At 49.1% G+C, this 24,963-nt stretch overlaps 3 protein-coding genes across 13 annotated transcripts; 1 reads left to right on the top strand and 2 right to left on the bottom strand.

The window, feature by feature from the left end:
* Nucleotides 1–7,317: 7,317 nt before the first annotated feature.
* On the bottom strand, nucleotides 7,318–8,705 carry LOC113989476 (proline-rich protein 2-like). 3 transcript variants are annotated; one of them, XR_005564641.1, is made up of 2 exons: nucleotides 8,580–8,705; nucleotides 7,318–7,623 (listed from the first exon to the last, which is right to left on the bottom strand). XR_005564641.1 is itself a non-coding variant. In XM_039384287.1 (2 exons), the coding sequence occupies exons 1-2, from the start codon at nucleotides 8,539–8,541 to the stop codon at nucleotides 7,616–7,618; spliced, it is 354 nt and encodes a 117-aa protein (XP_039240221.1). In that variant the 5' UTR covers nucleotides 8,542–8,547; the 3' UTR covers nucleotides 7,318–7,615. The 3 variants fall into 3 exon arrangements, 1 of the variants encoding a protein (XP_039240221.1); XR_003541280.2 differs by lacking the exon at nucleotides 8,580–8,705 and adding an exon at nucleotides 8,004–8,171; XM_039384287.1 differs by lacking the exon at nucleotides 8,580–8,705 and adding an exon at nucleotides 8,196–8,547.
* HNRNPH1 (heterogeneous nuclear ribonucleoprotein H1) lies at nucleotides 8,365–24,589 on the top strand. 8 transcript variants are annotated; one of them, XM_039384282.1, is made up of 15 exons: nucleotides 8,365–8,445; nucleotides 8,999–9,130; nucleotides 15,299–15,358; nucleotides 16,184–16,321; nucleotides 17,187–17,342; nucleotides 17,542–17,685; nucleotides 19,188–19,326; nucleotides 20,323–20,501; nucleotides 20,749–20,820; nucleotides 20,894–21,033; nucleotides 21,212–21,347; nucleotides 21,502–21,585; nucleotides 21,719–21,769; nucleotides 22,781–22,873; nucleotides 23,459–23,796. In XM_039384282.1, the coding sequence occupies exons 2-15, from the start codon at nucleotides 9,082–9,084 to the stop codon at nucleotides 23,581–23,583; spliced, it is 1,566 nt and encodes a 521-aa protein (XP_039240216.1). In that variant the 5' UTR covers nucleotides 8,365–8,445; nucleotides 8,999–9,081; the 3' UTR covers nucleotides 23,584–23,796. The 8 variants fall into 8 exon arrangements, with proteins under 8 accessions (XP_039240216.1, XP_039240217.1, XP_027579881.1 ...); XM_039384283.1 differs by lacking the exon at nucleotides 8,365–8,445 and having other exon boundaries at nucleotides 8,835–9,130; nucleotides 23,344–24,589; XM_027724080.2 differs by lacking the exon at nucleotides 8,365–8,445 and having other exon boundaries at nucleotides 8,838–9,130; nucleotides 20,921–21,033.
* LOC113989475 (deoxycytidine kinase 2) lies at nucleotides 9,699–15,318 on the bottom strand. 2 transcript variants are annotated; one of them, XM_027724086.2, is made up of 7 exons: nucleotides 14,365–15,318; nucleotides 13,699–13,814; nucleotides 13,047–13,240; nucleotides 12,681–12,828; nucleotides 12,328–12,443; nucleotides 10,803–10,902; nucleotides 9,699–9,992 (listed from the first exon to the last, which is right to left on the bottom strand). In XM_027724086.2, exons 1-7 carry the CDS (start codon nucleotides 14,462–14,464, stop codon nucleotides 9,969–9,971), a joined length of 798 nt encoding a protein of 265 aa, XP_027579887.1. In that variant the 5' UTR covers nucleotides 14,465–15,318; the 3' UTR covers nucleotides 9,699–9,968. The 2 variants fall into 2 exon arrangements, with proteins under 2 accessions (XP_027579887.1, XP_027579886.1); XM_027724085.2 differs by lacking the exon at nucleotides 9,699–9,992 and having other exon boundaries at nucleotides 10,632–10,902.
* Nucleotides 24,590–24,963: the final 374 nt, after the last annotated feature.

Raw genomic sequence — 24,963 nt, 5'->3', positions numbered from 1 at the left:
AAAAAGTCACTGAACTTGCTGTTCTAGGTGTCTCTTTGTGAGTCTTCAGCTAGCAGGGAACAGCAACATGAGTGTTTGAATGCAAGGTGGCTGCCTTGGTTTCCCTGATGTGCAGTCCAACACAGCCTGCAACCTTGTGTGCCACAAGAGGAGAGCTCTGAGGAGGGAGAAGCTGATTTTTGGAGATGCTGAGCTCACCGATTGGATGCTGAGCCGCTCAGCATCAAGAAGTGTTTTCCACTGGGTAGTTTGCACAGTGCTCAAGTCCCACCTGCATCAGGAAGGGCTGGATTTTCACAGGAGTCCACCATTCACAACACTGATGCTTTTGGCCATTGGTGCGTTTGGTGCCCTCCTGTTAGTGATACAGCTCAGGAAACACCAGCAGTGCTGTGTGTCGTCACAGGGGGAATTCACACCAAACCCAGAGAGCAAAAATAACTGCATGAGCATGCTGCCAGTCTAACCACACTGTAAAGCCTGCTGGTCACTCCTCCCTTCACCAGCAGCAGGCATATCTATACTGTAAGAACAAAAGGCAGGGGTTTTTTTGAGGAAGTGATTAATTCTTCACATTGTTTCATTTCCTTCCCTGCATTTTAAATTGGCTTACCCAGCAAAACCCCCAGTCTATTTTGCTTTTGAGCTCTCCCACCTTGGAGTCCTGCCACTGCACTGAGGCTGGCAAACACTGCAGGGGAAGGCTTAAAGCCAGACAAAAATAACTGTACAACACTTGTCTCTACAAAGTTTTTGGTGCAGCACAGCCCCATCCTCACAGGAACCCCTGAGTGTCACAGTGAGATAAACTTTTTTCCTGGCATCTTTGGTGACACACTTCCAAAAAGGTTGAGCATAGTTTAACCCTGGCTGTGCCTTAGCAAAGTCTGGGGCTAGCAAGGGAGGGACAGACATACCATCTGCCCCCAGGGAGATTTCACTTAGCCTTTACATTAACAGGTCCCACCATCTCCTGAAGTTCATCCCCAGTCTTCACCTTTTTACCAGTACAAGTCACCTCCCAGAGGGTTAATAGAGAAGGACCAGCCCCAGCTACTGGTGCAGGTCCTGACTCCATGTCAAAACCCCGCTGTTTGGGGTTAGTCCAAGTGGGTGCTCAGTGGTTCTGCAAACACAACCTCTGTCTTTTATCCTACAATCAATTTTCTAAGCCTGCTGTATCAACCTGGAGCCACTACCCACCTCAACCCCGCTTGTGTCCACTCTGTGTGTGACAGGGCTGCAGAATGACTCAGAGGAGGGAAATTAATGATTCAGCAGTGAGTTGCAGCCAGCTTCTCCCCTTGGATTCACGGAAGACCATTAAAAATCCTGTCATGTCGCAGTCAGGCTCTGGCCTTGGTATCTGCCATCGCTAGTTCTGCCATAGAAAACCTGCCAGGCTCATCATTGGCCCTTCAAGCCACTGTCAGAGGGGCCATTTCGGGTGCCCTGAGCAGAAGGAAAGCTGCTCCCCTCCACTAGGGCTGCTGTCATTGCTCTGCTTCTTCATCAAAGAAAACGGCTTTGCACTAGTCCATGGTTCAACCATGCAGGCCACGGTTTTGGCATTTACCCAGTTCACAGTCTGCTGCCCAGCACGGTGTGCTGGTGCTCTATGGCACCAGTTTGCCCACCTGCATCTGCTGCAGAGGTGCTGAGGGGCCAGTGGGCTGGCAGGGGCTGTGCTGGGGGGCTGCCCCTGCCACCCCGGGCCACCGTCCCGCTGGTGTGAAGGCCACCCCATGAGCTCCAGTTTAAGGGTGATCCAACCGCCACCAGCACTGCTGCACAGCCCGTGTCCAGCGCCAAGGGTGAGGGTGCCCCCGCTGCCCCGCGATGGGGGCCAGACCCGCGCAGCCAGACCCGCTCCCCCACGTGTTTGTGTCCCCGCTCTCCCCGGGATTCCTGTCCCCACTCCACCTGGGATTCGTGTCCCCACTCCCCCCCGTGTTTGTGTTCCCGCTCCCTCCGGAATTCCAGTCCCCGCTCCCCCGTGGAGTTTATGTCCCCACTCCCCCCGGGATTCGTGTCCCAGCTCCCTCCGGGATTTGTGTCTCCGCTCCTGCCGCCCCGGCCCCGCCGCTTCCTCCTGGGGCCGGGAGAGGGCGCTGGTGCCCCGCGGCTGCGGCGGCGGGCGGGGGGTCCAGGGGTGCCCCGGAGGTCCGGGGGGTCCAAGAGAACCGGCCACCGGCGGCTCCGGGCCCGCCGCCCGTGCCGGGGCACCTCCGGCCGCACCCGAGACATGCCCGGGGCAGCGCTCCCCGGGCAGCCGGCACGGCCGCTGGCACCCAGGCATGGCCCGCCTGCTTCGAGCTTGATCCGTGCTGGGCCAGGCTCTGGCATTAAGGTTATTGGATTGGGGGAGTCCTGGAGCCTCGCAAGAATCTCCTGGAGACGCTTACGACACGCATAAAGAGCCCCTGCAAGCGCTGTGCGGATTCCCGAGCTCCTTCCTGCTTCCTTCCCTTACAGCTGCCAGTTCATTGTCAGCAATAGAGGAGAGCAAAAGGTTTGGCGTGAGGTATTTGGAAGCAAATCCACCCTGATAGTGCCACAGGCTCCCAGGAGAAGCAACCAGCCGGATGGGAGGCCGGTAGAGAACAAAGGAAACCCGCAGAACCAGCGAGAACTGTTTTTTTAATCACGAGAAGCGCAGAGGCTGAACTTGTAAACAACTCTCCGTCCCCGTGGGGCTGCTTGCCACGCGAGGGGCGGTGAAGGCACAGCATTCCATCCGGGCTCCCGGCAAGTCTTGTATCCTGGTGCAGAACTTTGTAGCTTATTATCTTGAAAACTTCAAGGGCGCCCGCGTGTACTTTCCTACCCGTGACGTGTGGCCGGTGCCGGATAAGTGCACAGACAGGTCTGGTGCGAGCAGCAGCGGGTTTGCACGTGGCCACCAGCACCGAGATACTGTGCCCTGGGACTGGGGAAAAAAGCACCCGAGCCCATGGAAGAGTTCTCCAGTCCCTCCGTAGCACGGCGTGGTGGGATAGGTGGAATTTCCCTGGAATTTCCATGGGAAGCAGCACTGCTAACTTTCTTAGGGGAGGGAGGTGTTTGGGAGGGGAACTCCCGTGAGGCTGGGAATGGAGGGTGCAGCTGGTGGCCATGGCTTTGTGGCACTGGCATGTCACCCAGGTTTCCATAGCACCAGCATCCATAACACGGGGCCAAGGAGAGGGAGAGAAGTAGGTCAGACAGGGCTAACAATACCCAGACGTGTCTATCTGCGGCTCAGCCTGATCCAGGAAAGGGGGTGAAACGGACAAGAAAGGAAGAGAAAAAGAGGAGGGGGGGGGAAAAAGGAAAATACAAAGTATCCGCAGTTTGAGCAATGCTTTTCTTTTCCTCAGAAAAATAAAGACCTTTTAAAGCCACCTTTGTGTATCAGCGCTGAGCAACCGAGACTAGCACCCACCTCCTGCCCATCTGACAACAGACTACAAGGGAATTCAAATGCTAATTTGGAGCCAGGCTTCTCAATGGGCCTTTATTTCTGTAGCAGCACCAGGATCAGAGCTCTGGGGAGGCAACCGGCTGGAACTGTGAGGATGCAGACTCCAGAGAGGGACTGTGGGACACTTTCCTTTCCCCTCTCCATTCCTCACCCTCACTTTGTTACCCCTTGTCTTAGTTTTACTTGTTCACATGCAAGTGACTTCAAGGGAAAAAGAAAGGCAGGCACAGAGGAGCTGTTCAAGTGAAATACCCTCAGTAGTGACCCATTTTATGTGCTGAGTCTGCAGAGGCCTTGCCGTCAATGTCCCAGCATTTTGGGGATTGCCTGTTTACAGTACAGTCGTTTCGAGCTCTGTATCCATCAATGCCAAAACTAGGGAGAACATTATGGGCAGTAAGATCCAGAAGCCTGTTGATCCAAGTAAACATACGGACACACAGATCTGCTGGGGATGTAGCAGACCAAGATCAGAGGAAGGAGTGCTTTGCTCAGGGGGAACTGGGGGGTGGAAGTGCAAGAGCACAACCCTCGCTGGAGAGACAGAGAGGGACTGGGGTGGCTGTGGCTGACCCGTGTCATACCTGCGGTTTTGAGAGCACTGTGCTTGGCTCAAACACCATCACGGAGGAGCCACAGCAGTGGATGGAGCACAGGGTGTTTCAGACAGGCCAGTGAGAGCAGGCCCCTTGCCTGCAGGCACGTTTGCCCTTCACATTAACCACAGGCCACAGCCCTGTGCAGTGAAAAACATTCCTGCATTTGATAGTGGGGTAAAATCTAAGCAAACCCAAAGCTATCTGCCACTTCGTTAGCAGACTGGGAGGAAAATCCACACCTTGAGGATACAATTTGCCTCATCCTCATCAGTTTTCTACTTCCCAGCAATTACCACTTGTAGGAGAGCACCAAGAATTCACCTTTCGCGGGGTAAGGGCAGAGCCACGGTATATATAAGGTGAGCAGGCCTTAACATGCCCCTTTGAGAATGCCCTCCCTCCAAAGGAAAACTCACATTCCTGCTGTGGTAGCTTAGGGAAGAGCATGCCCAGCTCTAGCCCCTACCGATGCTGTACCAGACTCTGTGTTCAGGGACTAAAGGTAAAAGTCAGGTAGGGAGAGCAAAAGGGCAGCACTCAGGAGGACTCACTTGTGGAGTGAGAGAATAAAAGATCAGTGCCTGAGCATGTGCATCAGCCACGTTGCTTTGACATTACACTGCTTGACAAGAGAAAGCTGGATGACCCCTAACTAAGGCAACATTGCCTGCAAGGAGTGGAAAGTCAGGGATCATCATGCCAGCGAGGATAAAACAGTGAGCTGCTGTGGTCAGTGCTTCTGAGCCTGCAGTTGGTGAGGGGCTAAAATAGGCTGTATTTCATGGATGTGGGTGGCCAAGATAACAAGAGCTCTGGACTGTTATCTGCCCTGATACAGCTCCAACAGCACACTCTCAGGACACCGGACTGAGTCACCCCAATATGAAGTTTTTACAGCTTTGCAGCTCGTTCTCCTTCTGGGAGGGTGTGAGGAAATGCAGGCAAGGCTTGTTGGGAGGAATGGAAATGGCCACTTGCCCACCACTCCCCTGGCAGCACACGGATTGAACTGCTGTGAATGTTCTGCCTGAGCGAAGAAACCTTTCCCGGGAGCAGCCTGATGAGCTCAGCACGGAGCTGCACGGCCAGATGGCTCCCGGGCCAGAGCTGACTCACGGCCACACAGCCCAGGCAGGCAAAACACCCCGGTACCTGCAGGAGTCACCGCAGCACTGCTGCACCCGCGCTCACAGCCAGGCAGCCCCATCGGGAGAAACCAAAGGTGTCCTGCCAACTGCCATAATTACGATGTTGCAGAACCGAAACGGTGACGGCCCGAGTTACAGGAACAAGCAGAAAAGCACCAGCCTGATGAACTCCCAACCCAGCCCCGAGAAGGCATGACCACCGAGGGAGCAGAACAGAGGCAACTCTTCCATTCTTGCAATGGCAAAAGATGGTGAGCACAAGCTGTGGATATGAAGGGAAGGGTGATGGATTCAAACAGTGCAGCAGTGGCCTCACAGAGAACTAGGGACTTGGGTATCTGCTTTTCACTAAAGCAGTGTTTATCAGCCTCTCCAACTGTTTTCCAGACTGGCTGGGCTTCTTAGTGAACTACAGATCGGGAAACAAGAGCTCTGTCCACTCTCTGCTGGGACCACCATTTTCAGAGTAGTGAATAAAGGTAAAAAAAAAAGAAAAAAAAAAAAGAAGTGAAAAGAAAGAAAGGTGAAGTGTAGCCAAAAATCCACTTAAATTGTCCAAAGCAAATGTGGGAGGGAGGCTGCACTGGCAAAGCTGTGAACTGGCAGCATTAGTGGGTGATAAACATGGCCATGTTATCTAATGTGGCAGAACACACATCATGCATTTTTAATAGCATTGTTTAGCTTCTATTTGTCACAGCATCACAGCTAGAGGCTGTTTCTAAAGCCATGGGAAATAACAGAAAGGTTATAATTGAATTGTAGGGCTTTTGACTGGAAGTCATGCACACAGAAACCCACAAAGCATTGGTATAAGATTTCCGTGTATTCCCTGTTTTCAGATCTCAAATGAAAAGCAAGTCAGCTGCAGCAGTATTTATTGAGGGTTAATCAGGTCTGCAGATTAACTGTAAGATCCCGAATTCTAGGTGCTCATATGCAAACACGAGGCACATGCAACACATGTAGCTGAGACATGAAAAATGAAGTTTATGATGGATGCAGAACACATGGATAACATTAGCTATGGAAGAAAGGGAAGGTGCATGCAGTGATGATGGATAAGGGGTTCTGTCATCTCTTCAGAGCAGGTCTTTAAGCTCTGATCACTTCTCCCTGAAATGGCAAATGCTGACTCACAAAGAAAACGTTGGTAATTATTTTTGCATTGCAATAATGTCTCCAAAACCTACTCAGAAATGAGCATCTGCTTCACTCCCAGACATGCAAAGTGTCTCCATATGGTTGGATGCCTATGGAAACCTTGAACCAGAGCTGCAGATTCTCTCCACTCTTTTCTCTCCGAGGAAAGAAACATAATCAAGCTAACAAAGAGAGCCTGGTGCCTGAGCAGGTAGAAGGCTTCAAGAGCTTTACTTTGGTACAGCTTAACACTTCACATGCACCCTGAGCTTTGTGCATACATCTCTCTGCAGGTTGGACTGGGCCCCCTGCTGTGGGTCAGTGTTTCCAGCCCCACGCTCCATGAACCTGAAGGAAGTCGGGGATGTTGCATGGGGGCTGTGTGACTACCTGGCACATCATTTCTCCAGCAGTTTCGAATCAGGAGGCCACGTCTTGGCCATTTTCTCCCAGATGGACTACAACACCCAGCAGGCTGAGCTCGGCTTGGATTACAGCCCTCCCTCCCCGGAGGTTGAAAGAGGCGAAATGTATCTTTTGGGAACGCGAATGGGAAAATGAGAGCAGCTCCCCTCCCCTGCTGTCTGGATGGCAGGTGTGCCTTTCCCCTTCGCAGGAATGAACCAAGGAAATTCTGAAGTAGAACAAAGCCCTCTCAGAGAAAAACACGTCCCCAGAGCTGCGGCGTGAGCTGAGACAGACACACTGGAGTTCAACTGGGTCTGCTGGAGAGGAAGGTGGAGGTGTCAGGCTGGCACCATAAAAAGCTGGGTAAACATGATGCCCAAGAAGAAATCGTGGAAGCAATAAACCTAATAAAATCCTGTATCAGTGTTTCCAGCAGGATTTTTATCTCCTGTCCCATTCTCTACAAGTGCTCACATGCCATGGGACCACCCCCACTTGCAAAAGCACTTACCATTCAGGGCCTCTGAGGAAAAGGGCTTCTGTTCTTAGCAGTAACTGCACTTGAATTGTTATTTATTTTCATTTTTCAAACACTGCATATACATTGGCTAATTATATCTCTTTGATGACTATTTATGTCTTTGCTTGCCTCTGCTGTTCACAGTCACGTTCTTCCCCTGGAAGTGCTTATACCAAACTTCCTGTTGGATGTGTCAAAGGCTGGCTGGATTTTGCCTAAGCTTCAAAACAGCTACATACTTGCAAAAAAGAAAACCCCTCATATGACCTTTCTTCTAACACTAGGAGGATATTCATGCAGCAGAACTCCTTGTCAGTGTGAACACAGGATGACTTTAATTTCCTAAGAGAAAATTAAAGAGAAAACTTACATCAGAATGCTCTTTGACTACAACAAACATAAGATCAAGAAAATATTGGGCAAACCAGGCTTTATTTATCACTGAAAATTAGATAGCAAGTCAGCCAATACAGTCCTCTTAAAGCCATTTAGCCGTTTGGATCATGATGCATAAACAACAGAAAACCCATTTTCTGTCCTTTTCCAAATGCAGTAATGGGGACTAAACAGTCCAGTCAAAACTAACAAAATGACACATAGTAAATGTACCCCAGCGTATGGTTATTAACAGACATTATAAGAAGCCAAAAAAAAAAACACCAGCATTTTCTTACTATTGAGGCTTCAGAGGGGATTAGCAAAGGGATTTTCTTCACACTAACCACTAAACAAAGCTGTGAGCAGACGCCACACCTCCACAGTCCTAAGGTCACCTCTTATCTGCTCAACCGCTCCCTTGCAGTTATTTTAACCTGAAGCCGTTCCAGCTCATGATTCCTTGTGGAGGGTTTCAGTCAGGTTGTGAGGGAGCGCACTGAGGGTGCAGAGGCCATGTGGGAAGTGGCCATTCCCACCTGCCACCCGGGGATTCCCAGCGGCAGCTCCAGCGCCGGAACTCCGCTCCAAACCCAGCCCCGCCACCCGCAGCCCCTGAGCGCGGCCCGGGGGTTCCTGTGGCACCCACACTCCCGTCCGGCCCGGCCCGGCCCGCGCAGGCCCGGCGGCGGCGGGAGGCGGGGCCGGCCCAGCTGACACGGGCGGCGGGCGGGGCCGCAGTGCGCGGAGCCGTCGATCGCCGCCGCAGCCCCGCGGCCGCAGCTCGCCGTGAGCGGGGGCTCCCAGGGGGGAGCGGGGACGAAGCGGGGCAAGGGGGGTGGATCGGCGGGGCGGACGGGGAGGGAGGGACAAGGCCACCGCCATGTCCGGGGGAGCGGGACGGGCGGGGGCGGGACTCGAACCGGCGGCTAGACGAGGGGTTCAGACTCGAACTGGGGCAGGCGGGACTCGCAGGCGAGTCCCCGGGGAGGGGGACTCGCGGGACCCCCGCGGCGGCCGCGCTTCCCCCCCCATCCGCCACTCCCCCCCCCGCCGCGCGCGCGGGGCCGGACGTGACTGGCCGTGTTCAATTTGTCACGCGGCCATTGGCTGGCGGGGGCGGGCGGCGTGTGACGTCAGCGCGCGGCGCGGCGCGGCCGGCGGCCATTTATAGGCGCGGAGCGGGCGCTGCGCATTCGGAGCTGAGCGAACGGCATCGAGAGCGCTCTGCGGTCGCATCGTCCCCCATCCCCGCCGGGAGCGCCCAGAAACCACCTAGGCCGCCACGAGCCACCTTCCCCGGCCGCCGCTGAGCTTTTTTTTGTTTCCGTTTGTCGCGCAGCGCCTGAGCGCCCCCCCCTTCCTCTCCCCACCTCCGCCCAGCTTTGTTCTTCTCACGGGCCCTGCGGGGAAGGCGCGGCCAAGATGGACCCTTGTCACACCGAGGAGACCGAGGGCGAGATCCCCGGCTTGGGTAAGGCCCGGCGGCGGCGGGGGGGGGAGAGGGGCCGGGAGGGAAGGACTGGGGGGGAGGGAGGGGAGGCCGGTCTCTCCCGGAGGTGCCGCGGAGGCCCCGCGATGGCGGCGGGGCCGCTGAGGGGGCTCGGCCCGGCCGCGTGCGCAGCTCAACCCCCAGCGTGCGTCGTGCGGGCGGGGCCGGGCCGGGGGGTGCTCTCCGGGGTCGCTGTCCCGCCTCCGCCGCGCCCTCCCTGCGCTGGGGGGGGGTTGGGTTGGGGGGAATTCGTGTGCGGGGGGGATTGGGGGAGGTGAGATCGTAAACGAGATAAGCGCAAATTACAGTTTATTACAGGTCTAACGTCCAGTCTTAAGTAGCGTTAAAGCCGGTGGGAACGGCCACGCGATTAAGCAGAAGTTGAAAGTAAAGGTTTTTCTGGACGCCATAACAGTCTCGTCTTAAAATGGTGAACCCGTGCCAGTTATTGCAAAACAACCCAGCTCAGCGCCTGCTATCTGTTTACTGGGTGTCAGCCATTGACAACCGCTGAGCTCCCCCGCGGGGACAAACAGCTCATAGGCAGTAGAACTTTTAAATCTTTATTAAACAGTGGAGAATACACAGGAAAAACATTATCGAAGCGCCCCATATTTGTTCGTTTTAGCTATACAGAAAACTATCAAACTCACACAAGTCAGACAAGGGAAAAAAACCCAAATGATATTTTTACGTTTTGGTCTTGCTTTAAAATAAGCTATACAGGTAATGCATTTGGTTAAAGTAAATTCTTGAACACACTGATTGTTAAGTCTAAATCTGGAACTTCAGGGACTTGTTTGAATTAATTTTCATCTTCTTAAGAAGTCAGGAAAGACTTGACCTGTCAAAACCAAAAAAGTATATAAAATATTTGATGTATTAAAAGCTGAAATACCAGGCTTTTCCCTTTGTTTGGAAACAAATAGTTTGTTACTATACAGTTTCCAAGGATGTTTTGCCCCTACATTTTTAATTCGTGGCCTGAAATGCTAGTGGCCTTTCAGAGGGGCAAGGTTAAAGGTGGCATGTCTGAGTGTAGTCTGTACAAAACTCTAAGCTGTTAATTGCTGGTTTCTATGAGGGTATAATAAGAAATACCTCCACAACTGAACATTGCACTCCCCTTCCTGGTTTATTTTGAGCTATTTAATGGGGGGGATTAGGTTTGGCTTGAAGGAGTCATTCTGCAGTAATCTCAAATTGATGACCCAGAACAAGATGGAGGAGGGTTTGGTAGAAGAGCACATCCCCATGCTTTTAAGGAGTTTTGGTTATTTATTTTTTTTTTGCCACAGCCTGGGCACACAACACACTGCTCCAGCATTTACTCCCTAAGGCTTGCCTTTCCTTGGAACTGGTAAACACCATTTTAACTCAAGTGACCTCTTTACTGCCACCTTGTTTCCTCAAATGGCTGTTTACTTTTCTTCCCAACTCTACTTGGAAGTCTCATTTCATGCATTTGGAACTCTTCAGGAAACTGAGCCCTGTGTATAACCTTTGTCAGATGTGTTGTGTGAGGGGGCAGAAAGATCTCGAAGGAGAATGATTTTTACAAGCCTCAAACAAGCATTTCATCACAAATTTTAAGCATGTAAATTGATAACTACAGAAGAAAAGCAGATACAGAGAAACAATATTTGCTACTTACCTTATCGATCAGGTACTCCTGTTTAATCTCATCATTTTTAAAATCTTCATTAACATCCAAAACTAGAATAGGAATCTCTTTAAGGTTCTCAAAATCAACTCTGTTAAATGGAAGAACATGGCATAAAGTATTGTGCATAAGACTTCAGCTCTTTAGTTGCTTTCCAAGGGTGCAGCATTAGTCAGATTACTACGTGCACCTGAGATGTTAATGCTGATGGCCATGACTTAAGTGTAAAGCCCAAGTCAAGTTTGTCCTTAATTGCTCTTGTGTAACCTAGTCAACATGGTATCACCACAACTTCCATAGATTTCACAAATCTGGGCTCTTAGTATCTATTTGTTATGTACAAGTGAGAGGAAAAGATAGTTCATTTTTTACTTTAGCTTTCTTTATCTCATTCTTTTTGTCACAGAATCAATCATCAGGAATTGATTCTGTAAGAGTGAGTACTTTTTTTTAAAGTATCACTTTCCCTGAGTCTTCCCCCACGTAATCCATTTACTAATATGCATTTTTAAAGCTCCCTTGCATGGGGATGGCCTCTTTAACAGGTTACAAGACAGATATTTAAAATGTCTTAGAGATAAGCAAGACCATCTTGGCTTCAGTTTAAGAACAGATGGGAGCAGTAGTTGTGCAACTGGATGTATTTTTCTCTTCAAGCAGTAGTTATTCTTTTAAGTGTGGAAATGGAGTAAGTGTGCTGAACAGCATTCTAACTTGTGCTTGCAGACTTCAAGTGATTCTGTGAAAAACACAGGAAATGCTTGCTTACAAGTTTGGAATGAGTACACAACATACGCATTCCCAAAATTCCCCACTATGTGCTGCCTTCTGTCTCCAAAGCATTTGGGTAATCCTACATCAAACTTAGGAAAGTAGATGTGACTGATAATGTACTTTTCCTAGAATTGTAGTGCTTCTCAGTCAGTAGAGTATTTTGGGCTCCTTTAGGGGAAAACTTGAAGTCTGCTTTCACGTTTAGAGATCCCTTAGATGGGAAAGCTGGTAAGAATAAGGAAGTTGGTGTGCAGAGATCACTCAGTTGCTGATTGGATTTCTTGTGTGTAACAGTGTCTGCCAAAAGCCTTTCTGATTAAATATTAATCCTGGCTTCAAAATAAACTAAACTTTGTTGAAATATAGTCCTGCAAGTTTAAAGGTAGTTGGGACCTTGCCCCCCCATGCACTGGAACACAAAGCTGCTTAGTAAGTGACTTCTGTGATTGGCCATTGAACACTTATTTTATCTGCCCTATTCCTGTGCCCTTTCAATTAGCAAAATCCATATCCTTGCTGGAGTTACAGCTATAAAGCTTCCTAGTTGGAGCTAATGCTTAACAAAGGTTTCAAATTAGATGAAGTGTTCCATCTTTGAAAACTGAGAAGTGGGTCTAAAAATAAATCCTTTCATGCGTGCCTGAGTGAAGCTAGACTTAAACTTTGGTTTTATCAACTTTAGTATAAAGCTGGAAGAACCTTGCCTGCAAGTTGAAACTTGCTACAGAAAATGGGTTCCTACCTCATAGTCCTTTCATGGAGCCAGGTTTCGTGTTTATAGTGGAGGTTTTCCAAATACTCAAGCTCAATTCCTTGTTCCTCTTCTCTTCCCCTCATCTGTAGCCTTTCCATGCATTTCTGGAAAATGAAAAAGAAGTATAAATGTGGTCATTAATCATGTGTTGTAGGTTAAATCAGCTCAAAGGATCAAGTGGTCCTTAACTCAGGAGGACTAATGCTGGACATTAGTGAGCATTAATTTTAAATGCTTGGCTGAACATAAACAAGTTAAGTCTGTAATAACTTTTTTGTACCCTCTTAAGCCCCTGGAAAATGAAGTTGGAACTGAAAAACTTTCACCTTCAGTGAGCATACCTGGGGTGTGGTTCTGAGGTAGATCATGCCATCCAGTTCTATATCTGATTGAAACTGATTCAAGAGCCATGTGTGCCAGTCCTGATAAATAGACCACTCTGTTTCATTAATGTTCCCAGACTCAAACAGGTTAGAAGCAAATACATATCTGCAATGAAAGACATCAGTCTCATGCCAGGAATGACAAAAATGAACTACCAAAACACTTGTCACTAGAACAGAAATCATGGTACTGAAAAAATGTCTGCCCTTAATCAAGCCTGCTCCCTGCAGGTATTATTTTAATATCAAGTGTTCTCCAGCTCTATGTCTTTAAAGACCTGGAGCTATTAATGTGAGTTCTTGCTGTGCTATGAGAATAATTACCTGTCACTGTACACAGATCTCTCAAAAAATTGCACTGGATGTTCTGCTTCCTGTAGCTTTGCTGAGACTGGTTTTAACTGTGCTCTTACTCGGCTCAAGCAAGCATAAGTCTGAAAGGTGTAAGCCCATCTTGTGGGTTTGTCGTACAGCATTTGAAGCAGATTTCCTCCGCTCTTCTGAGACGTTGAAAGTTCCTAGAAGGCAAGAGAAAAAAATTCAGTACCAGCATATTTGCAGGATTTTTATTCCCTTTTCTCAATCTGGAATTCTGGTTTGTTAAAGTGAGAATTCATACACTTGTGTTTTTTGTGTGTAGGGTAGTGGTTTTTTTTTTTTTTTTTTTTTGTAAGGAAAATGCTTAGGCATAGGATCAGACTTTTTTGTCAGGTGATTGTAGTAGTCATAACTGCTTCTTTAAGTAGGTTGTTTGTCGAGTTCCACATTTTAGTGTGATTCTGTGGAGTAGGGATATGATTTGGAATATACATTCAGTAGTATCTTGCCTTAACATTTCTGAGTGCCTGACCACCTGGTGTGATAGTGGGGACGACTCTGGCTACTGCAGACTAAGTACGGTTGGATTTGGCCAGAGCTCCCTCATCACAGAATTCCTTGCAGTTTGGTTGTCCTGACCCACATCCCGCACACCTACCTGATACTCATCCTCGGTTGTCTGGACATTGCACCACTTGGCGATGGGCTCGGGAATGATCTCCCACTCATCGCTGTGCTTCTCCAGCAGGCTCACAAACGTTGACTTCCCTGCAGCTGCAGGAGATATGAGAAGTTCACTGGGGGTTGATTAGAGCGGTGGTAGGTGACGGGTACAGGTGCAGCGGTGAGGTTTGTGAGGGGCAGTCGGTGCGGCATTCGGGGCGCGGGGCTCCCGGGGCGAAAACAGCGCTAATCTGCGGCACCAGAAGGGCCGCGCCCGGGCCAGGCGGGCGATAAGACACCGAGCCGACATTTTAGGAGTTTGGCGGCGGGCGGAGCTCGGCGCGGCCGGCGGGGGGAGCGCGGGAGCGGCCGCGCAGGCGCCGGGAATTGGCGCGGGCGGGAGCGAACGGGCAGCGCATCGCGGCGCAGCTCATCTCCACAGTCTCCCTGCGCCTCGGGGGCACCGACGGGCACCCGGCCGTGGCGGTGGTTTCCCGACGTGGTCCCGACCCCGTTCTCCCTGCAGAGCCCCTCGCTGCCCGCAGAGCCGGGCGGACAAGCCCCGCATTGCCCTCTCCCCTCCTCCTCCGCCATCCCAGCCCCTCGGCGCGCTCCTGTGCTGACCCCCCGGCCGGCCCCTATCCCGCGCCGCCGAGCTCACCGATGTTCCCCTCGATGGAAACTTTCCTGAGGCGCTTCTGGAAGCTGGAGTCGAGGGAGCCGGCCGGGCTCTGGCGGTGCCGCTTGGCGGGGGTGGACATGGCTTTTCGGAGCGGGAGCCCAGGGGGTTACTAGCAGCTCCCGCGCAGTTTTAAGTATCCCGCCCGCCGGTGGGCGGGATGGCCGCTCCCCGGGAAGAGGCGGAGGCGCTGCCCCCTCCCGCCGCCCCTTGTACCCCGCTCCTGCCGCCGCGGGATTCCGAAATGGGCGTTTGGCGGCTGAAATGGGGCAGGGCAGCTTTGTGCGGGAAGTGACTAACGCGGTTCCACTCACTGAGCAGATTTGCATTAGTGCAAACGACTGCGCCGTGTGCTCGATTTACAGAAGTATCCTGAGTATGCGGGGGTTTTTTGTTTTGGTTTGGTTTTTTTCACTTTTCAAAATTTTCCTCCAGCTGTGGCAGTTCGGTAGTTGTTAGTGGTCCAGATCGGTGTTTTTAAAGTAAATACCTCAAGGACTTACATGAGAGATGAGGCTGTGTAGGTTTGCAGTCCTTTTTGGTACTGACTGGAGAAGAAATATGCATGGATGAATGATGTTCATCCAGAGGCAGCTCTGAGCAGCTTCTGGGCTCCAAATAACCCGTGTCAGGGGCTTTATGGAGCCTGCTCACCTCTGGGCACGGGCCCCCTACTCCCCTGCGTGGGCAAGTTGAAACATGAGCTGCTTGTTCTTTCCAGTGGAAGGAGAGGGCATGGAGGATTCTTAGATGGTGAGTTACTCCTGTAACTCCTGCCTCTAACTATGAGATTCAGGGTGAAATCTAGCCAGGTCTGGTGTGTTTGGAGGAGACGGGAGGGAGTAAACTTTTCCTTTCTTTTATGATAATTGTGACCCATTGTCTCTTCTCTCCCCATCTCCTCCAAACACACCAGGCTTCAGTGACCGAAGCGAGCAGATTGTTTCACGTGGGGTAGCGTCAGCATTTGAAGCTGGTAAGTGCTAGTTCCCACACACCTCTCTGTGCAGCCAGAGCCCCCTCGCTGTCGGTGCGGGCCGAGTGTCGGCACCGGGACCGGCCCGGGCGGGCGGTGTGAGGGTGAGGGGAGGGCTGAGGGCGTGCGGGGCATGCGCAGAGCGGCGCTCGGGGCACGCGGGGCCGGGGCTTTGTTCGGCGCGCGGGCGGGCGGGCGGCGCGTGCGCACAGGCGCGGACAGGCGGCGGCGCGCGCGGGGTGTCCCGGGGGCGGGGCCGGGCCCAGCGCGCACGCGCACGATCCGGCCACGCTGCAGCCGCTCCTCCCGTGAGCGTGACTGGCGCGAGGCTCTCGGTACCCTGTGCTCTGTGCCCGCTCCACGCACGCGCACACACGTCGCTCTCCCCGAACCCGCCGCGGGCGCTGCGCCATCGCCGGGGGCCCGCGGGCCCGCCAGGGCGGCGTCCGGGCCCGCACTCTTTGTGCGGCGGAAGGCCCGGCCCAGCGGAAGCGGGAGCACCCGCCGCCATTTCCTAGCGCGCTCTCGCCACAGGCTCGCCCGCTCGCTGCCGCCTGACCGGGACTAGGCGCTCTCCGGACAGCGGATCAGGCTCGGAGCCCTAGAACCAGCGCGGAGCCCCACCATGTGTGCGTGCGGGGAAGGGGCAGGGCGCGGGCCGGGGGCGGGAGCGGCGCCGTGAGAGTGAGGCGGCAGCACCCGAGGCAGAGGAGGCTCGGGGAGGGCCAGGGCACAGGCCAGGGGGGCCGCCGGGCGCTCTGAGGGGGTGCGGGTGGCGGCCGTGCTGAGCACGAGTCTCAAAGGGCCCGTTCTGGTCTTCTCCAGCAACCACAGAAGCCGAGACAGAGCAGAGCCTCACCCCCAATGTGATGCTCAACACGGAGAGCAGCGAGGGATACGTGGTGAAAGTCCGGGGGCTGCCTTGGTCCTGCTCCACCGAGGAGGTGCAGAGGTTCTTCTCTGGTAAGTGGGACCGGGGAGGATGGGGGTGTCAGAGAGGGGCCGGGCTCTGTTGTCTGGATCCTGCATCCCTCCCGGGGACTCTGTGCCGGTGGGAACGCTGCAGGGAGCAGCAGCAGGAATCATTCAGGAGCCAATGAAGTTTGTAATGCAACAAGTACTTCAGGCAGGGCCCGGTATGCAAAGCCGTGCTTGTGTGAGCAGGAACTCCACACAAAGGGGCTTAGTCTGCACGTTGCTGGGATGGCCACAGTTGGCTTAGCTGCTTGAGCAACCAGGAAAGAGAAGCTTCAATTTTAAAGAAAACTTCAAAATTCTTGCTTGAGATTAAACTAAATCAGTTTAATTCTCTGTGTTGTCCTAACAGGCTCTCTTGTGTTCACCGTGTGTGTCCTTGCCCCGAATTAGTAGCATTCTGCAGTAATGAATTGTAGTGAGAAACACATGCTTTCTGCGGTGGCTGTGGATTTTAAAGCTGCTTCAGGAATTTGATGAATTGGACTTGGTTCTGCTTTAGTTTATTACACTTGCACTGATTGCTATTATTGCTTATTTGTTTTAAGCTGATGAGAAAGTTAAGATCAAAAGCAGATAGTGCATTTAACTTGAGGCAGAGAAGCCTTGAAAATGGATAGATAATTTGTAGTTGCCAATCTGTAGGTTTGACTAGAAGAGTAACTTAATTTTAGTTAGTCTCTTTGGTCCTTGTAAGGTTGTAACAAGAATACTGCTGGTTTTGTGGTTTTGTCATCTTGGTACAACTTGATAGTTGTTGCTACATTTTTCTCTTTAGAATATATGCAACTTGTAAAGTCACAATGTTCCTGTTATAACTAAATTAATTCTGACCTTTCTATTTTGTTTTCAGATTGCAAAATTCTGAACGGGGCTCTGGGTATCCGTTTCATCTACACCAGGGAGGGCAGGCCAAGTGGAGAAGCATTTGCTGAACTTGAATCAGAGGAGGATGTGAAATTGGCCCTGAAAAAAGACAGAGAAACAATGGGACACAGATACGTTGAAGGTTTGACTCAGTTGGTCTAGTAACTGACTTACATGTGTTTGTGCTTGATGGGTTTTTGGTTGATCGTTTCTTTATCTCTTTAAAATGCATGTGGAAGGACAAATGGACTTGTATATCATAAGTTGACTAGTTTCAAGGCAAATGACTTTTAAAACCGTTGCTTTTTCCAGAATGCATTAATTCTAAGTGCCTTTTACAGTTTTCAAGTCAAACAACGTTGAAATGGATTGGGTTCTGAAGCATACTGGTCCCAACAGCCCTGATACAGCTAATGATGGTTTTGTACGTCTTAGAGGACTCCCATTTGGCTGTAGTAAAGAAGAAATTGTACAGTTTTTTTCAGGTATGTGGGATAAAAGTAGTAGCTATAGCACTATTGGTTTATGCTAAAAAAAAAACCCCGACAAACCAAAGAAACGTGGATTGCCCTGTAGTCCTTCCAACAGTATTTATGGGTATTAAAACTAGATAAACCAATTTTTTATTAGTTATATGTGCTTGAGGGATCCATTGGATCAATTCCTGAAGTACCTGATCATAATTTAGGGAATGCCAAAGAGCTACTGGAATATATACTTAGTGGGACATATTGTTCCATGTAAGCATTGCAGAAAACAAGTGTCTTGCCTTCCGAATTAAAGTGAACAATTCAGGTGAGAGGATATTTCCACCCCCAGTCTCTGCTGCTTTACCCTGTCAGTGAAGGATGTACAACACCCCCACCTCCGGACTCTGTGTGAGGAGCAGGATCTGAGAAAGGGCAGGCATTGAGCCCATGGCTTCTTCCAAGCATAGATTTAGTACTGAATGAAATTCCAGAGAAAAACAACCTGTTGAACTCTACCCAAGTACAGATTTGCCCCCTTCTCTTTCTATGGGGAAAGAAAGAAACCCTTGATGTTGCCTAGCTCAAAGTTTTTGTGGATGAAGAGATAATGTCTTATTTTGACTAATTTTTTACTTTTTTTGCAGCTACCGTATGTTTTAGAAACTGGAATTACAAACTATTAAAAATGCCTAAGAATAAAAGCTATTGATTTCTTTAGGATTTCATTTTGATAGTATTTTCAAAATAGTAGATTTCTAAATGTTTTGCTATAACAAGATATAATTGAACTTAGTGTTTTGCTTTAAAATACAGTAGAAATATTTCCAATTTTACAACTTCAGGACTTGTTTTTTGTTTTCTGAATCGGTGATATGAACAAGCAATTTCTAAGCATGTACATTTTAAGCTGTTTTTTTCTTACTTGGTGAAGTAATTCAAGCTTTAAAAACTGTTAATGCTTAATATACAAAATGTGCCTCTTCTGTTCAGGAACTAATACTTTAAAATTACTTCATGATTTTTTTCTTAATTAAGCACTCCTAAAGATAAAAAAAATCAATGCTGAAACTTGATGTTTGCATAAGACTAATTATTTTATTTGAGTGACTTCTAGTAAAATTACCTGTTCTATATAAAGCTGTTTAATTTGCTGTGTTTGAATTTAAGTTCTCTTAAAAAGTTCATCTTAAATACTTTCACAGAATTGAAGAGGTTTGTAATAATATGTGAGGTTCTTAATGCACCCTGCATTAGATGCTTTCTCTGAGGAGTTGTTCCTGACTCTCAGAGCATTTCTGTGCTCTGCAGGGTGGGTTAAGAACCTGAACTGAATGGTATGTGATCGTGGAGCTCTTTGTTGACGTGCCTTTTTTTCTTCTGGTGTTCTAGAATCAACATACCATTCACTTAAAAGTGTTTAAATTCTGGTGTTTTTAAAGCTATAAGAAAAAACTCATGACTGGGCTTGTGATGTTAATATTGCCCCCCTACTGGGGTTATTTGTCCTTGGGTTGAAGGGTTGGAAATCGTGCCAAATGGGATAACATTGCCGGTGGACTTCCAGGGGAGGAGTACGGGGGAGGCCTTCGTGCAGTTTGCTTCACAGGAAATAGCTGAAAAGGCTCTAAAGAAACACAAGGAAAGAATAGGGCACAGGTGGGGATGGATGGTTGGTTGGCTCTGTCACTTTTCTTATGGTAAACAATTAAATCCATATTCTCTCTTCTGAAAGTGTTGACATCCAAATCAAAACAGCGTTTTGGTCCCTAACTCAGTGATGAGTGAAGCCATTGATTGCTATGTCTGTGGCACAGACTGTTTGGATCTACCCAAAACGTGCAAGATAAAATTGGGCTAAACTAAATTGTGCTTTGAAACCTGAGTAATAACAGGAGTGCAAAACTGATAGCTTGGAAGTGACAAAGTTGAGAGACTATGGCTTTAACTTCTCAAATAGCACCAATTCTGCCTTTAGCTCTAAAGACATGCACAGTACTCTTACTACCATAAGAAAATGTGATACTTTCTAAACTTGTTTTATAAGTTGAAATGTAACAAATTTACTTACTGTATTAATCTTCAATGTAATAAGCATAGCTTTCAAGAAATTGTCACAAAGGGTTTTTATTCTATTTTACTTGTGACTATTTTTCATTGAAGCATGCACCTTTTGCCTACGCTGAATCACTGAAGCATAGGCTGGGTTCACTAGTACGTGCAGAGCTTTTTGTGGCATCCTGATGGGTTAAACTCTTGGTGGAGACCAGGTTTTTAACCCTCTGTTTCCATTGCCTCAAGCAAAATGGTGCTGAGTTGAGTGGACGCCAGTCCCTCCTACGTTTTTTGACTAACACCTTAAATTGGGGGGAGGTGGGTGGGGAATCAGTATTGCTCCCCCACCCTTAAGGCTGGGATACTGCCAAGTATGAGGAGCACATAAACCCTTCAGTAATTTTAATTTCTTGAAAATACACTGATTTGATTGTAATGTAGCGTAAAATAGAATGTCATTGCCTACATAATGTAAGGAAACCTGGCTTAAAATTACCGCCAGTGTCAAGGCTATGACTAAATGGCTTGTTGTAATGTGAAGTTGTGAGGTGTTTGTGGAAGGAATCAAAGACTGACTTGTTCCTGTGGAAACACTCGTAGGTACATTGAGATCTTCAAGAGTAGCCGAGCAGAAGTGCGCACTCACTACGACCCTCCTCGCAAGCTGTTGGCAATGCAGAGGCCTGGTCCGTACGACAGGCCCGGTCTTACGCGCGGATACAACAGCCTGGGTAGAGGAAGTAGCTTGGAGAGAATGAGGCGTGGAGCCTACGGAGGAGGTAAGTGCACAGAGTCCGAGGGAGCTGCTCGTATGAAAAGCAGCAACACTTGGACCTGGTAGTGTCTTCCCTGCTTTGTAACTGCTGGTTTGTATGTGTCCTTGGCTTTAGTTCTTGTAGAAGAAATGAAACTTTGTAAGCTGTTGTTTGCAGTGTGTACGTGTGTATTTGGATCTTTCTGTAGTCGAAATGAACGTTTATTTGGATCTTTGTGTAGTTGAAATGAACATGTCCAATCTGTTTCTAGGTTATGGAGGTTATGATGACTACAATGGGTATAATGATGGCTATGGGTTTGGTTCTGATAGATTTGGAAGAGGTAAGAGATCTCTAATAGGAACAGTAACTGAACTTACGACATGTGTCAAAAGAAACTAAAATACATCTGAAAGACCTAGAATGGACTCTTTTCTCTGCAGGGATGTCGGACCACAGGTACGGCGACGGATCGTCCACCTTCCAGAGCACCACTGGCCACTGCGTCCACATGCGAGGTCTGCCCTACAGAGCCACGGAGAACGACATCTACAACGTGAGTCCCAAATGCTGCTCCCTTCCCTTCCTTTGTGCATGCCTTCGGGTCCTGTGGTCCTCGTTGGACATGCCAACTGCACTGCAGCTGGAGAGTGTTCCTTTGGAGAACAGGGCTGCTTGTAAACCCCAGCTGTTGCATCGGTGCGTTTTAATCTGTGTGACTGTTCTGTGTGTAGTTCTTCTCACCTCTGAACCCTGTAAGAGTACACATTGAAATTGGACCAGATGGCAGAGTAACTGGAGAGGCAGACGTTGAATTTGCTACTCACGAGGATGCAGTGGCTGCTATGTCCAAAGACAAAGCAAATATGCGTAAGTCTGGCTGCTTGGAATAGGTGGATTTAGGGAAATGACAGCAGTGCAGCTGTAGGGCGTGTGCTGTCACTGGAATGCCAAAGATTTTACTGCAGCTTCACTTGCAGTGAGACAAGCTGCATGGTCTCATGGCAAAACTTTCTTCTTTCAGAACACAGATACGTAGAACTCTTCCTGAATTCTACAGCAGGAGGAACTGGTGGTGCCTACGGCAGTCAGATGATGGGAGCAATGGGTATGTGTGACGATCTCGCTGCACTTTTAAACAGGTGCTTGCTATTGAAGGAAGCTGGCGCATTTTGTGCAGCTCCTGCTTATTCTGTGCCTGGATCAAAACTGAAATTCAACATTCTGTCTTAATCACACAGTCAAGGAATCGGAAGGGGTAGTCCAAGATTGGAACACTAGCACACTGGCAGGTATGTAAACCTTTTGGGAATATATTTGACAATTATTAGGTTAAATAAAATGTGGTGTGGTGTGGCTGGTGGGATGAGTGGCTTCTGGGAATGTGGGTGGTGCAAAAGTGGAAGCTTCCTCCTGTCCTTTTATTCTCTTTCCACCTCCCTTCTTGGGACATAGTCTGGTGATGGAGGATGTATCTGTGGCACGTGACCTGCCACTCAAGCTTGTTCTTGGTGGTGAGGGAGAAATGTATTTGGAATTGGGGAGAAACTGTCTGAATTGCTCTATCAAACCCCAAAATTGTTTAAAAATCTAAAATGTCTGTTAGTAACACAAGTCTATTGCTGTTGTGTCTATAAGGCAGATACCCTCTTGACACCCAGCTGGGCTGGTTTCTTAGAGGTGAAGGTGGGGTTGGTTTCTGGGGGGGCTCCTTTCTCGAGGGTGTGGGGGTGTGGGTACACTGCTGCTGTTGTAGTACTCTGATCACAAAATGTTTGAAGTCTAATATTGATACTTGAACTACAGAAGAGCTTTGTAGGGGTGATTTACAAACGATGAGGTGAAGAGCAGTTGTTAGTGAGCTTAAGTGAGCCACAGCAGTGCTGTGGTGCACAACCAGTGTGGAGCAGGAATAAGTCTGTTGGGACCATATACGAACTCCAGTTAATGAGCTGGTGCTCTTCTGGACAGGCAGCAGCAGTCCTGTGTGAGGTCACTTAAAGCCAAGCTTAAGTCTTTTGGGGTGTCTTGTGTATAATGCAGACCAATAGAACACCACACTGTTCTGTACAGTCCAGAGAAACTTCAAAAGTAAAAGCAATTTTTGAAGTCCTGTTTGACTGGAGGGGTGTCTTTAGAAACTCAGTCACTTTCCTTGAGTTTGTTACCTTGTATACTTAAGTTCCCTGGGTGTGAGAGAGGCTGTGGCAGAATGCTGGGGCTGTTGGGTGAGGGATGGGTTTGTTGATGATGAGCAGACTTTGACAGCCAAGTTCTTAACGTTTTTATCCTTGACTTGGAAGGAAGCCAATCCAGTTATGGTGCTCCAGGCAGCCAGCAGCTGAGTGGGGGTTATGGAGGAGGATATGGAGGTCAAAGCAGCATGAGTGGCTATGGTAAGAGCATTTCTTTGCTGGTTTCAGGTGGGCTGGGTGCTGCTGGCTGAACATGCCCTTCACTGGTGTTGAAGGGTTGTGCTACAGCCTGGGCAGCACAAGCCCTGGAAGACGTGGCTGTTGTGAATGTTAAAAATTATGGATAACTGGGGGGGGAATCTATTCAAAAGAGAAATGGGAAGGTGAGGGAGGAAATGTGGAAACTTACTCTGAAAGGAGTAGGAAATGCCAGTCTCCAGACTTGCATTGCTCTGATCACTTCCTTTCTTAGTCTAAAAGCTGGAGACCAGCTTTGTTTCAACACAGTACAAACGGGGGGGGGGGAGGGGATGTGGGAGGCTGGGTCCTCCCCATGCCCCCAGAGCGGTGCTAAAGCTCTGGATTGGGAAGGGGGTGATGCAGAGCTCATGCTGTCATTGAACAACCGGTGACTGACTTTGGGTACGGAGCTGTAAACTGACACTTTGCAGCGTTGGGCACGGTAGACGGTATTTACGAGGTGGCCCAGCAAGGACAGGCGTTGGGGCAAGGATGCTTCGAGTCGGCCTGAGGCAGCTGTGAACCTGCTGTCGGTTTCCCCCTCAGACCCCGGGAGCCAGGGCGCCATGAACAGCAGCTACTACAGCAGTGGGAACCGCGCATCCATGGGAGTGAACGGCATGGGCGGCATGTCCAACATGTCCAACATGAGTGGTGGCTGGGGAATGTAACCAATCGCTGACTTTTGGTCGCATCTTTTTTAAAAAACAAAAAAACAAAAAACTAAGTTTAACAGTTTTGCAATACGAGCTTGTGATTTATGCTTTACTGTAAGTGAATTCAGGATTGTTTTAAAACCCTTCAGGTTCAGTATTTTTGAACATACAGAAATGAACATTCATCTAGGATGTAATAACCAAGTAAAGACTTTAACTGTTAAATGATTTGGAGCGTTTCTCAAGTTAGTTTTGTTGTAGGAGTGTATTTAAGCAGTAAGCGTATTTAGGTTAAAGCTGTTTGAATTATGTTAAATGTTGCTCTTATACCATATTACATCCGACACTGTTTTGAATACATGTTGAAAGAGACATGCTTTTTTGTAAAGAACCAATATAGAAGCTGTGTCTGAAAATCAAAGTGAACATTTGGCATGTTAGTTCTAGTTTATTTCTTTTAATATCCTGTAAGGCATGTTAAAGCTTTTTTTTTTTTTTTTTTAAGTTAATGGGGGAAACATGTTGAGACGCAATACGGCTACTTTAGGATTTTGGTCTTGGTGTTCGTATAAAATTCTGAGGCCTTGATTTAATCTTTCATTGTATTGTGATTTCCTTTTTAGGTGTATTGCGCTAAGTGAAACTTGTTAAATAAATCTTCCTTTTAAAAACTGGAACTCACTCCTTTTTGACCTCCAGCTTCTTGTAACTACACTTGCATCTGTGTCCTGTGTGACTGTAGTGCTCTTGCCATGCAGCTGCCCTGAGCAGCCACTCCTCTTGCTGAGCGCTGGCCTTTAGTGTTACAGTGACAACTGGGGGTAGCAAAGGAGGCCACCCCGCTGCTGGGGGCACCCAGTGTGTGTTGGGTCAAAGTGCTGCACGGCTGTGCCCTGAGCAGGGGCTCTGGGCCCTAAAGCTGCTGGGGGTGGGGTGAGAGGTGATTCTGTACTTTCTTGTAGGCATCAGTGGACTCAGCAGCTTCTGCAACCATGTTTCAATAAATGCAACTTGTAAAACATCCTGCTTAAAGATGTGGTTTTGTAACTTAGTTACAGATTTTGAGCACTGCAACTTTCCCTGAAATAATACAGCATCTGCTTCCCTGCCTTTGCTGTAGTACCTGTGCTTGCCCTTAGTAATGAACCCTTTGTCCTAAAGGGTTACAAACCTGAGGTCCCTTTCTACAGTGAAGAAGATACTTCTTCTCCAGGGGGAGCTGTAAAGGTTGACTCCTGAGCACTGTGTGCTGCAGCCACAGCTGTGTCTGCTGTGGTAAAACCCTGCTTCCTGAGGGGGGATGGCTGAGGTCAGAACTGGCAGCTGGAGCCCAGCTCAGTGGGCTCTGCTGAGCCTCTGGCAGAGCTGGGGGATCACACCTGGGTTTGCACTGTT

The sequence above is a fragment of the Pipra filicauda genome, unplaced genomic scaffold, assembly GCF_003945595.2.
Source record: "Pipra filicauda isolate LSUMZ 115617 unplaced genomic scaffold, ASM394559v2 scaffold344_size1527164_pilon, whole genome shotgun sequence".
Taxonomy (NCBI): domain Eukaryota; kingdom Metazoa; phylum Chordata; class Aves; order Passeriformes; family Pipridae; genus Pipra; species Pipra filicauda.
The sequence above is the reverse complement of the archived record's forward strand: the minus strand, read 5'-3'. Positions and strand labels throughout refer to the sequence as shown.

Bases quoted from the DNA above. Each gene is read 5' to 3' on its own strand.
- LOC113989476 (XM_039384287.1), bottom strand. From the start codon at position 8,541: ATGGCGGTGGCCTTGTCCCTCCCTCCCCGTCCGCCCCGCCGATCCACC.
- HNRNPH1 (XM_039384282.1), top strand. From the start codon at position 9,082: ATGGACCCTTGTCACACCGAGGAGACCGAGGGCGAGATCCCCGGCTTG. The intron at 17,686-19,187 runs GTATGTGGGATA...CTTGGGTTGAAG, and splicing joins AATTGTACAGTTTTTTTCAG to GGTTGGAAATCGTGCCAAAT. The intron at 21,034-21,211 runs GTGAGTCCCAAA...TTCTGTGTGTAG, and splicing joins CGGAGAACGACATCTACAAC to TTCTTCTCACCTCTGAACCC.
- LOC113989475 (XM_027724085.2), bottom strand. From the start codon at position 14,464: ATGTCCACCCCCGCCAAGCGGCACCGCCAGAGCCCGGCCGGCTCCCTC. The intron at 13,815-14,364 runs GTGAGCTCGGCG...TATCTCCTGCAG, and splicing joins TTCCATCGAGGGGAACATCG to CTGCAGGGAAGTCAACGTTT. The intron at 10,903-12,327 runs GTAGGAACCCAT...TCCATTTAACAG, and splicing joins CTCCATGAAAGGACTATGAG to AGTTGATTTTGAGAACCTTA.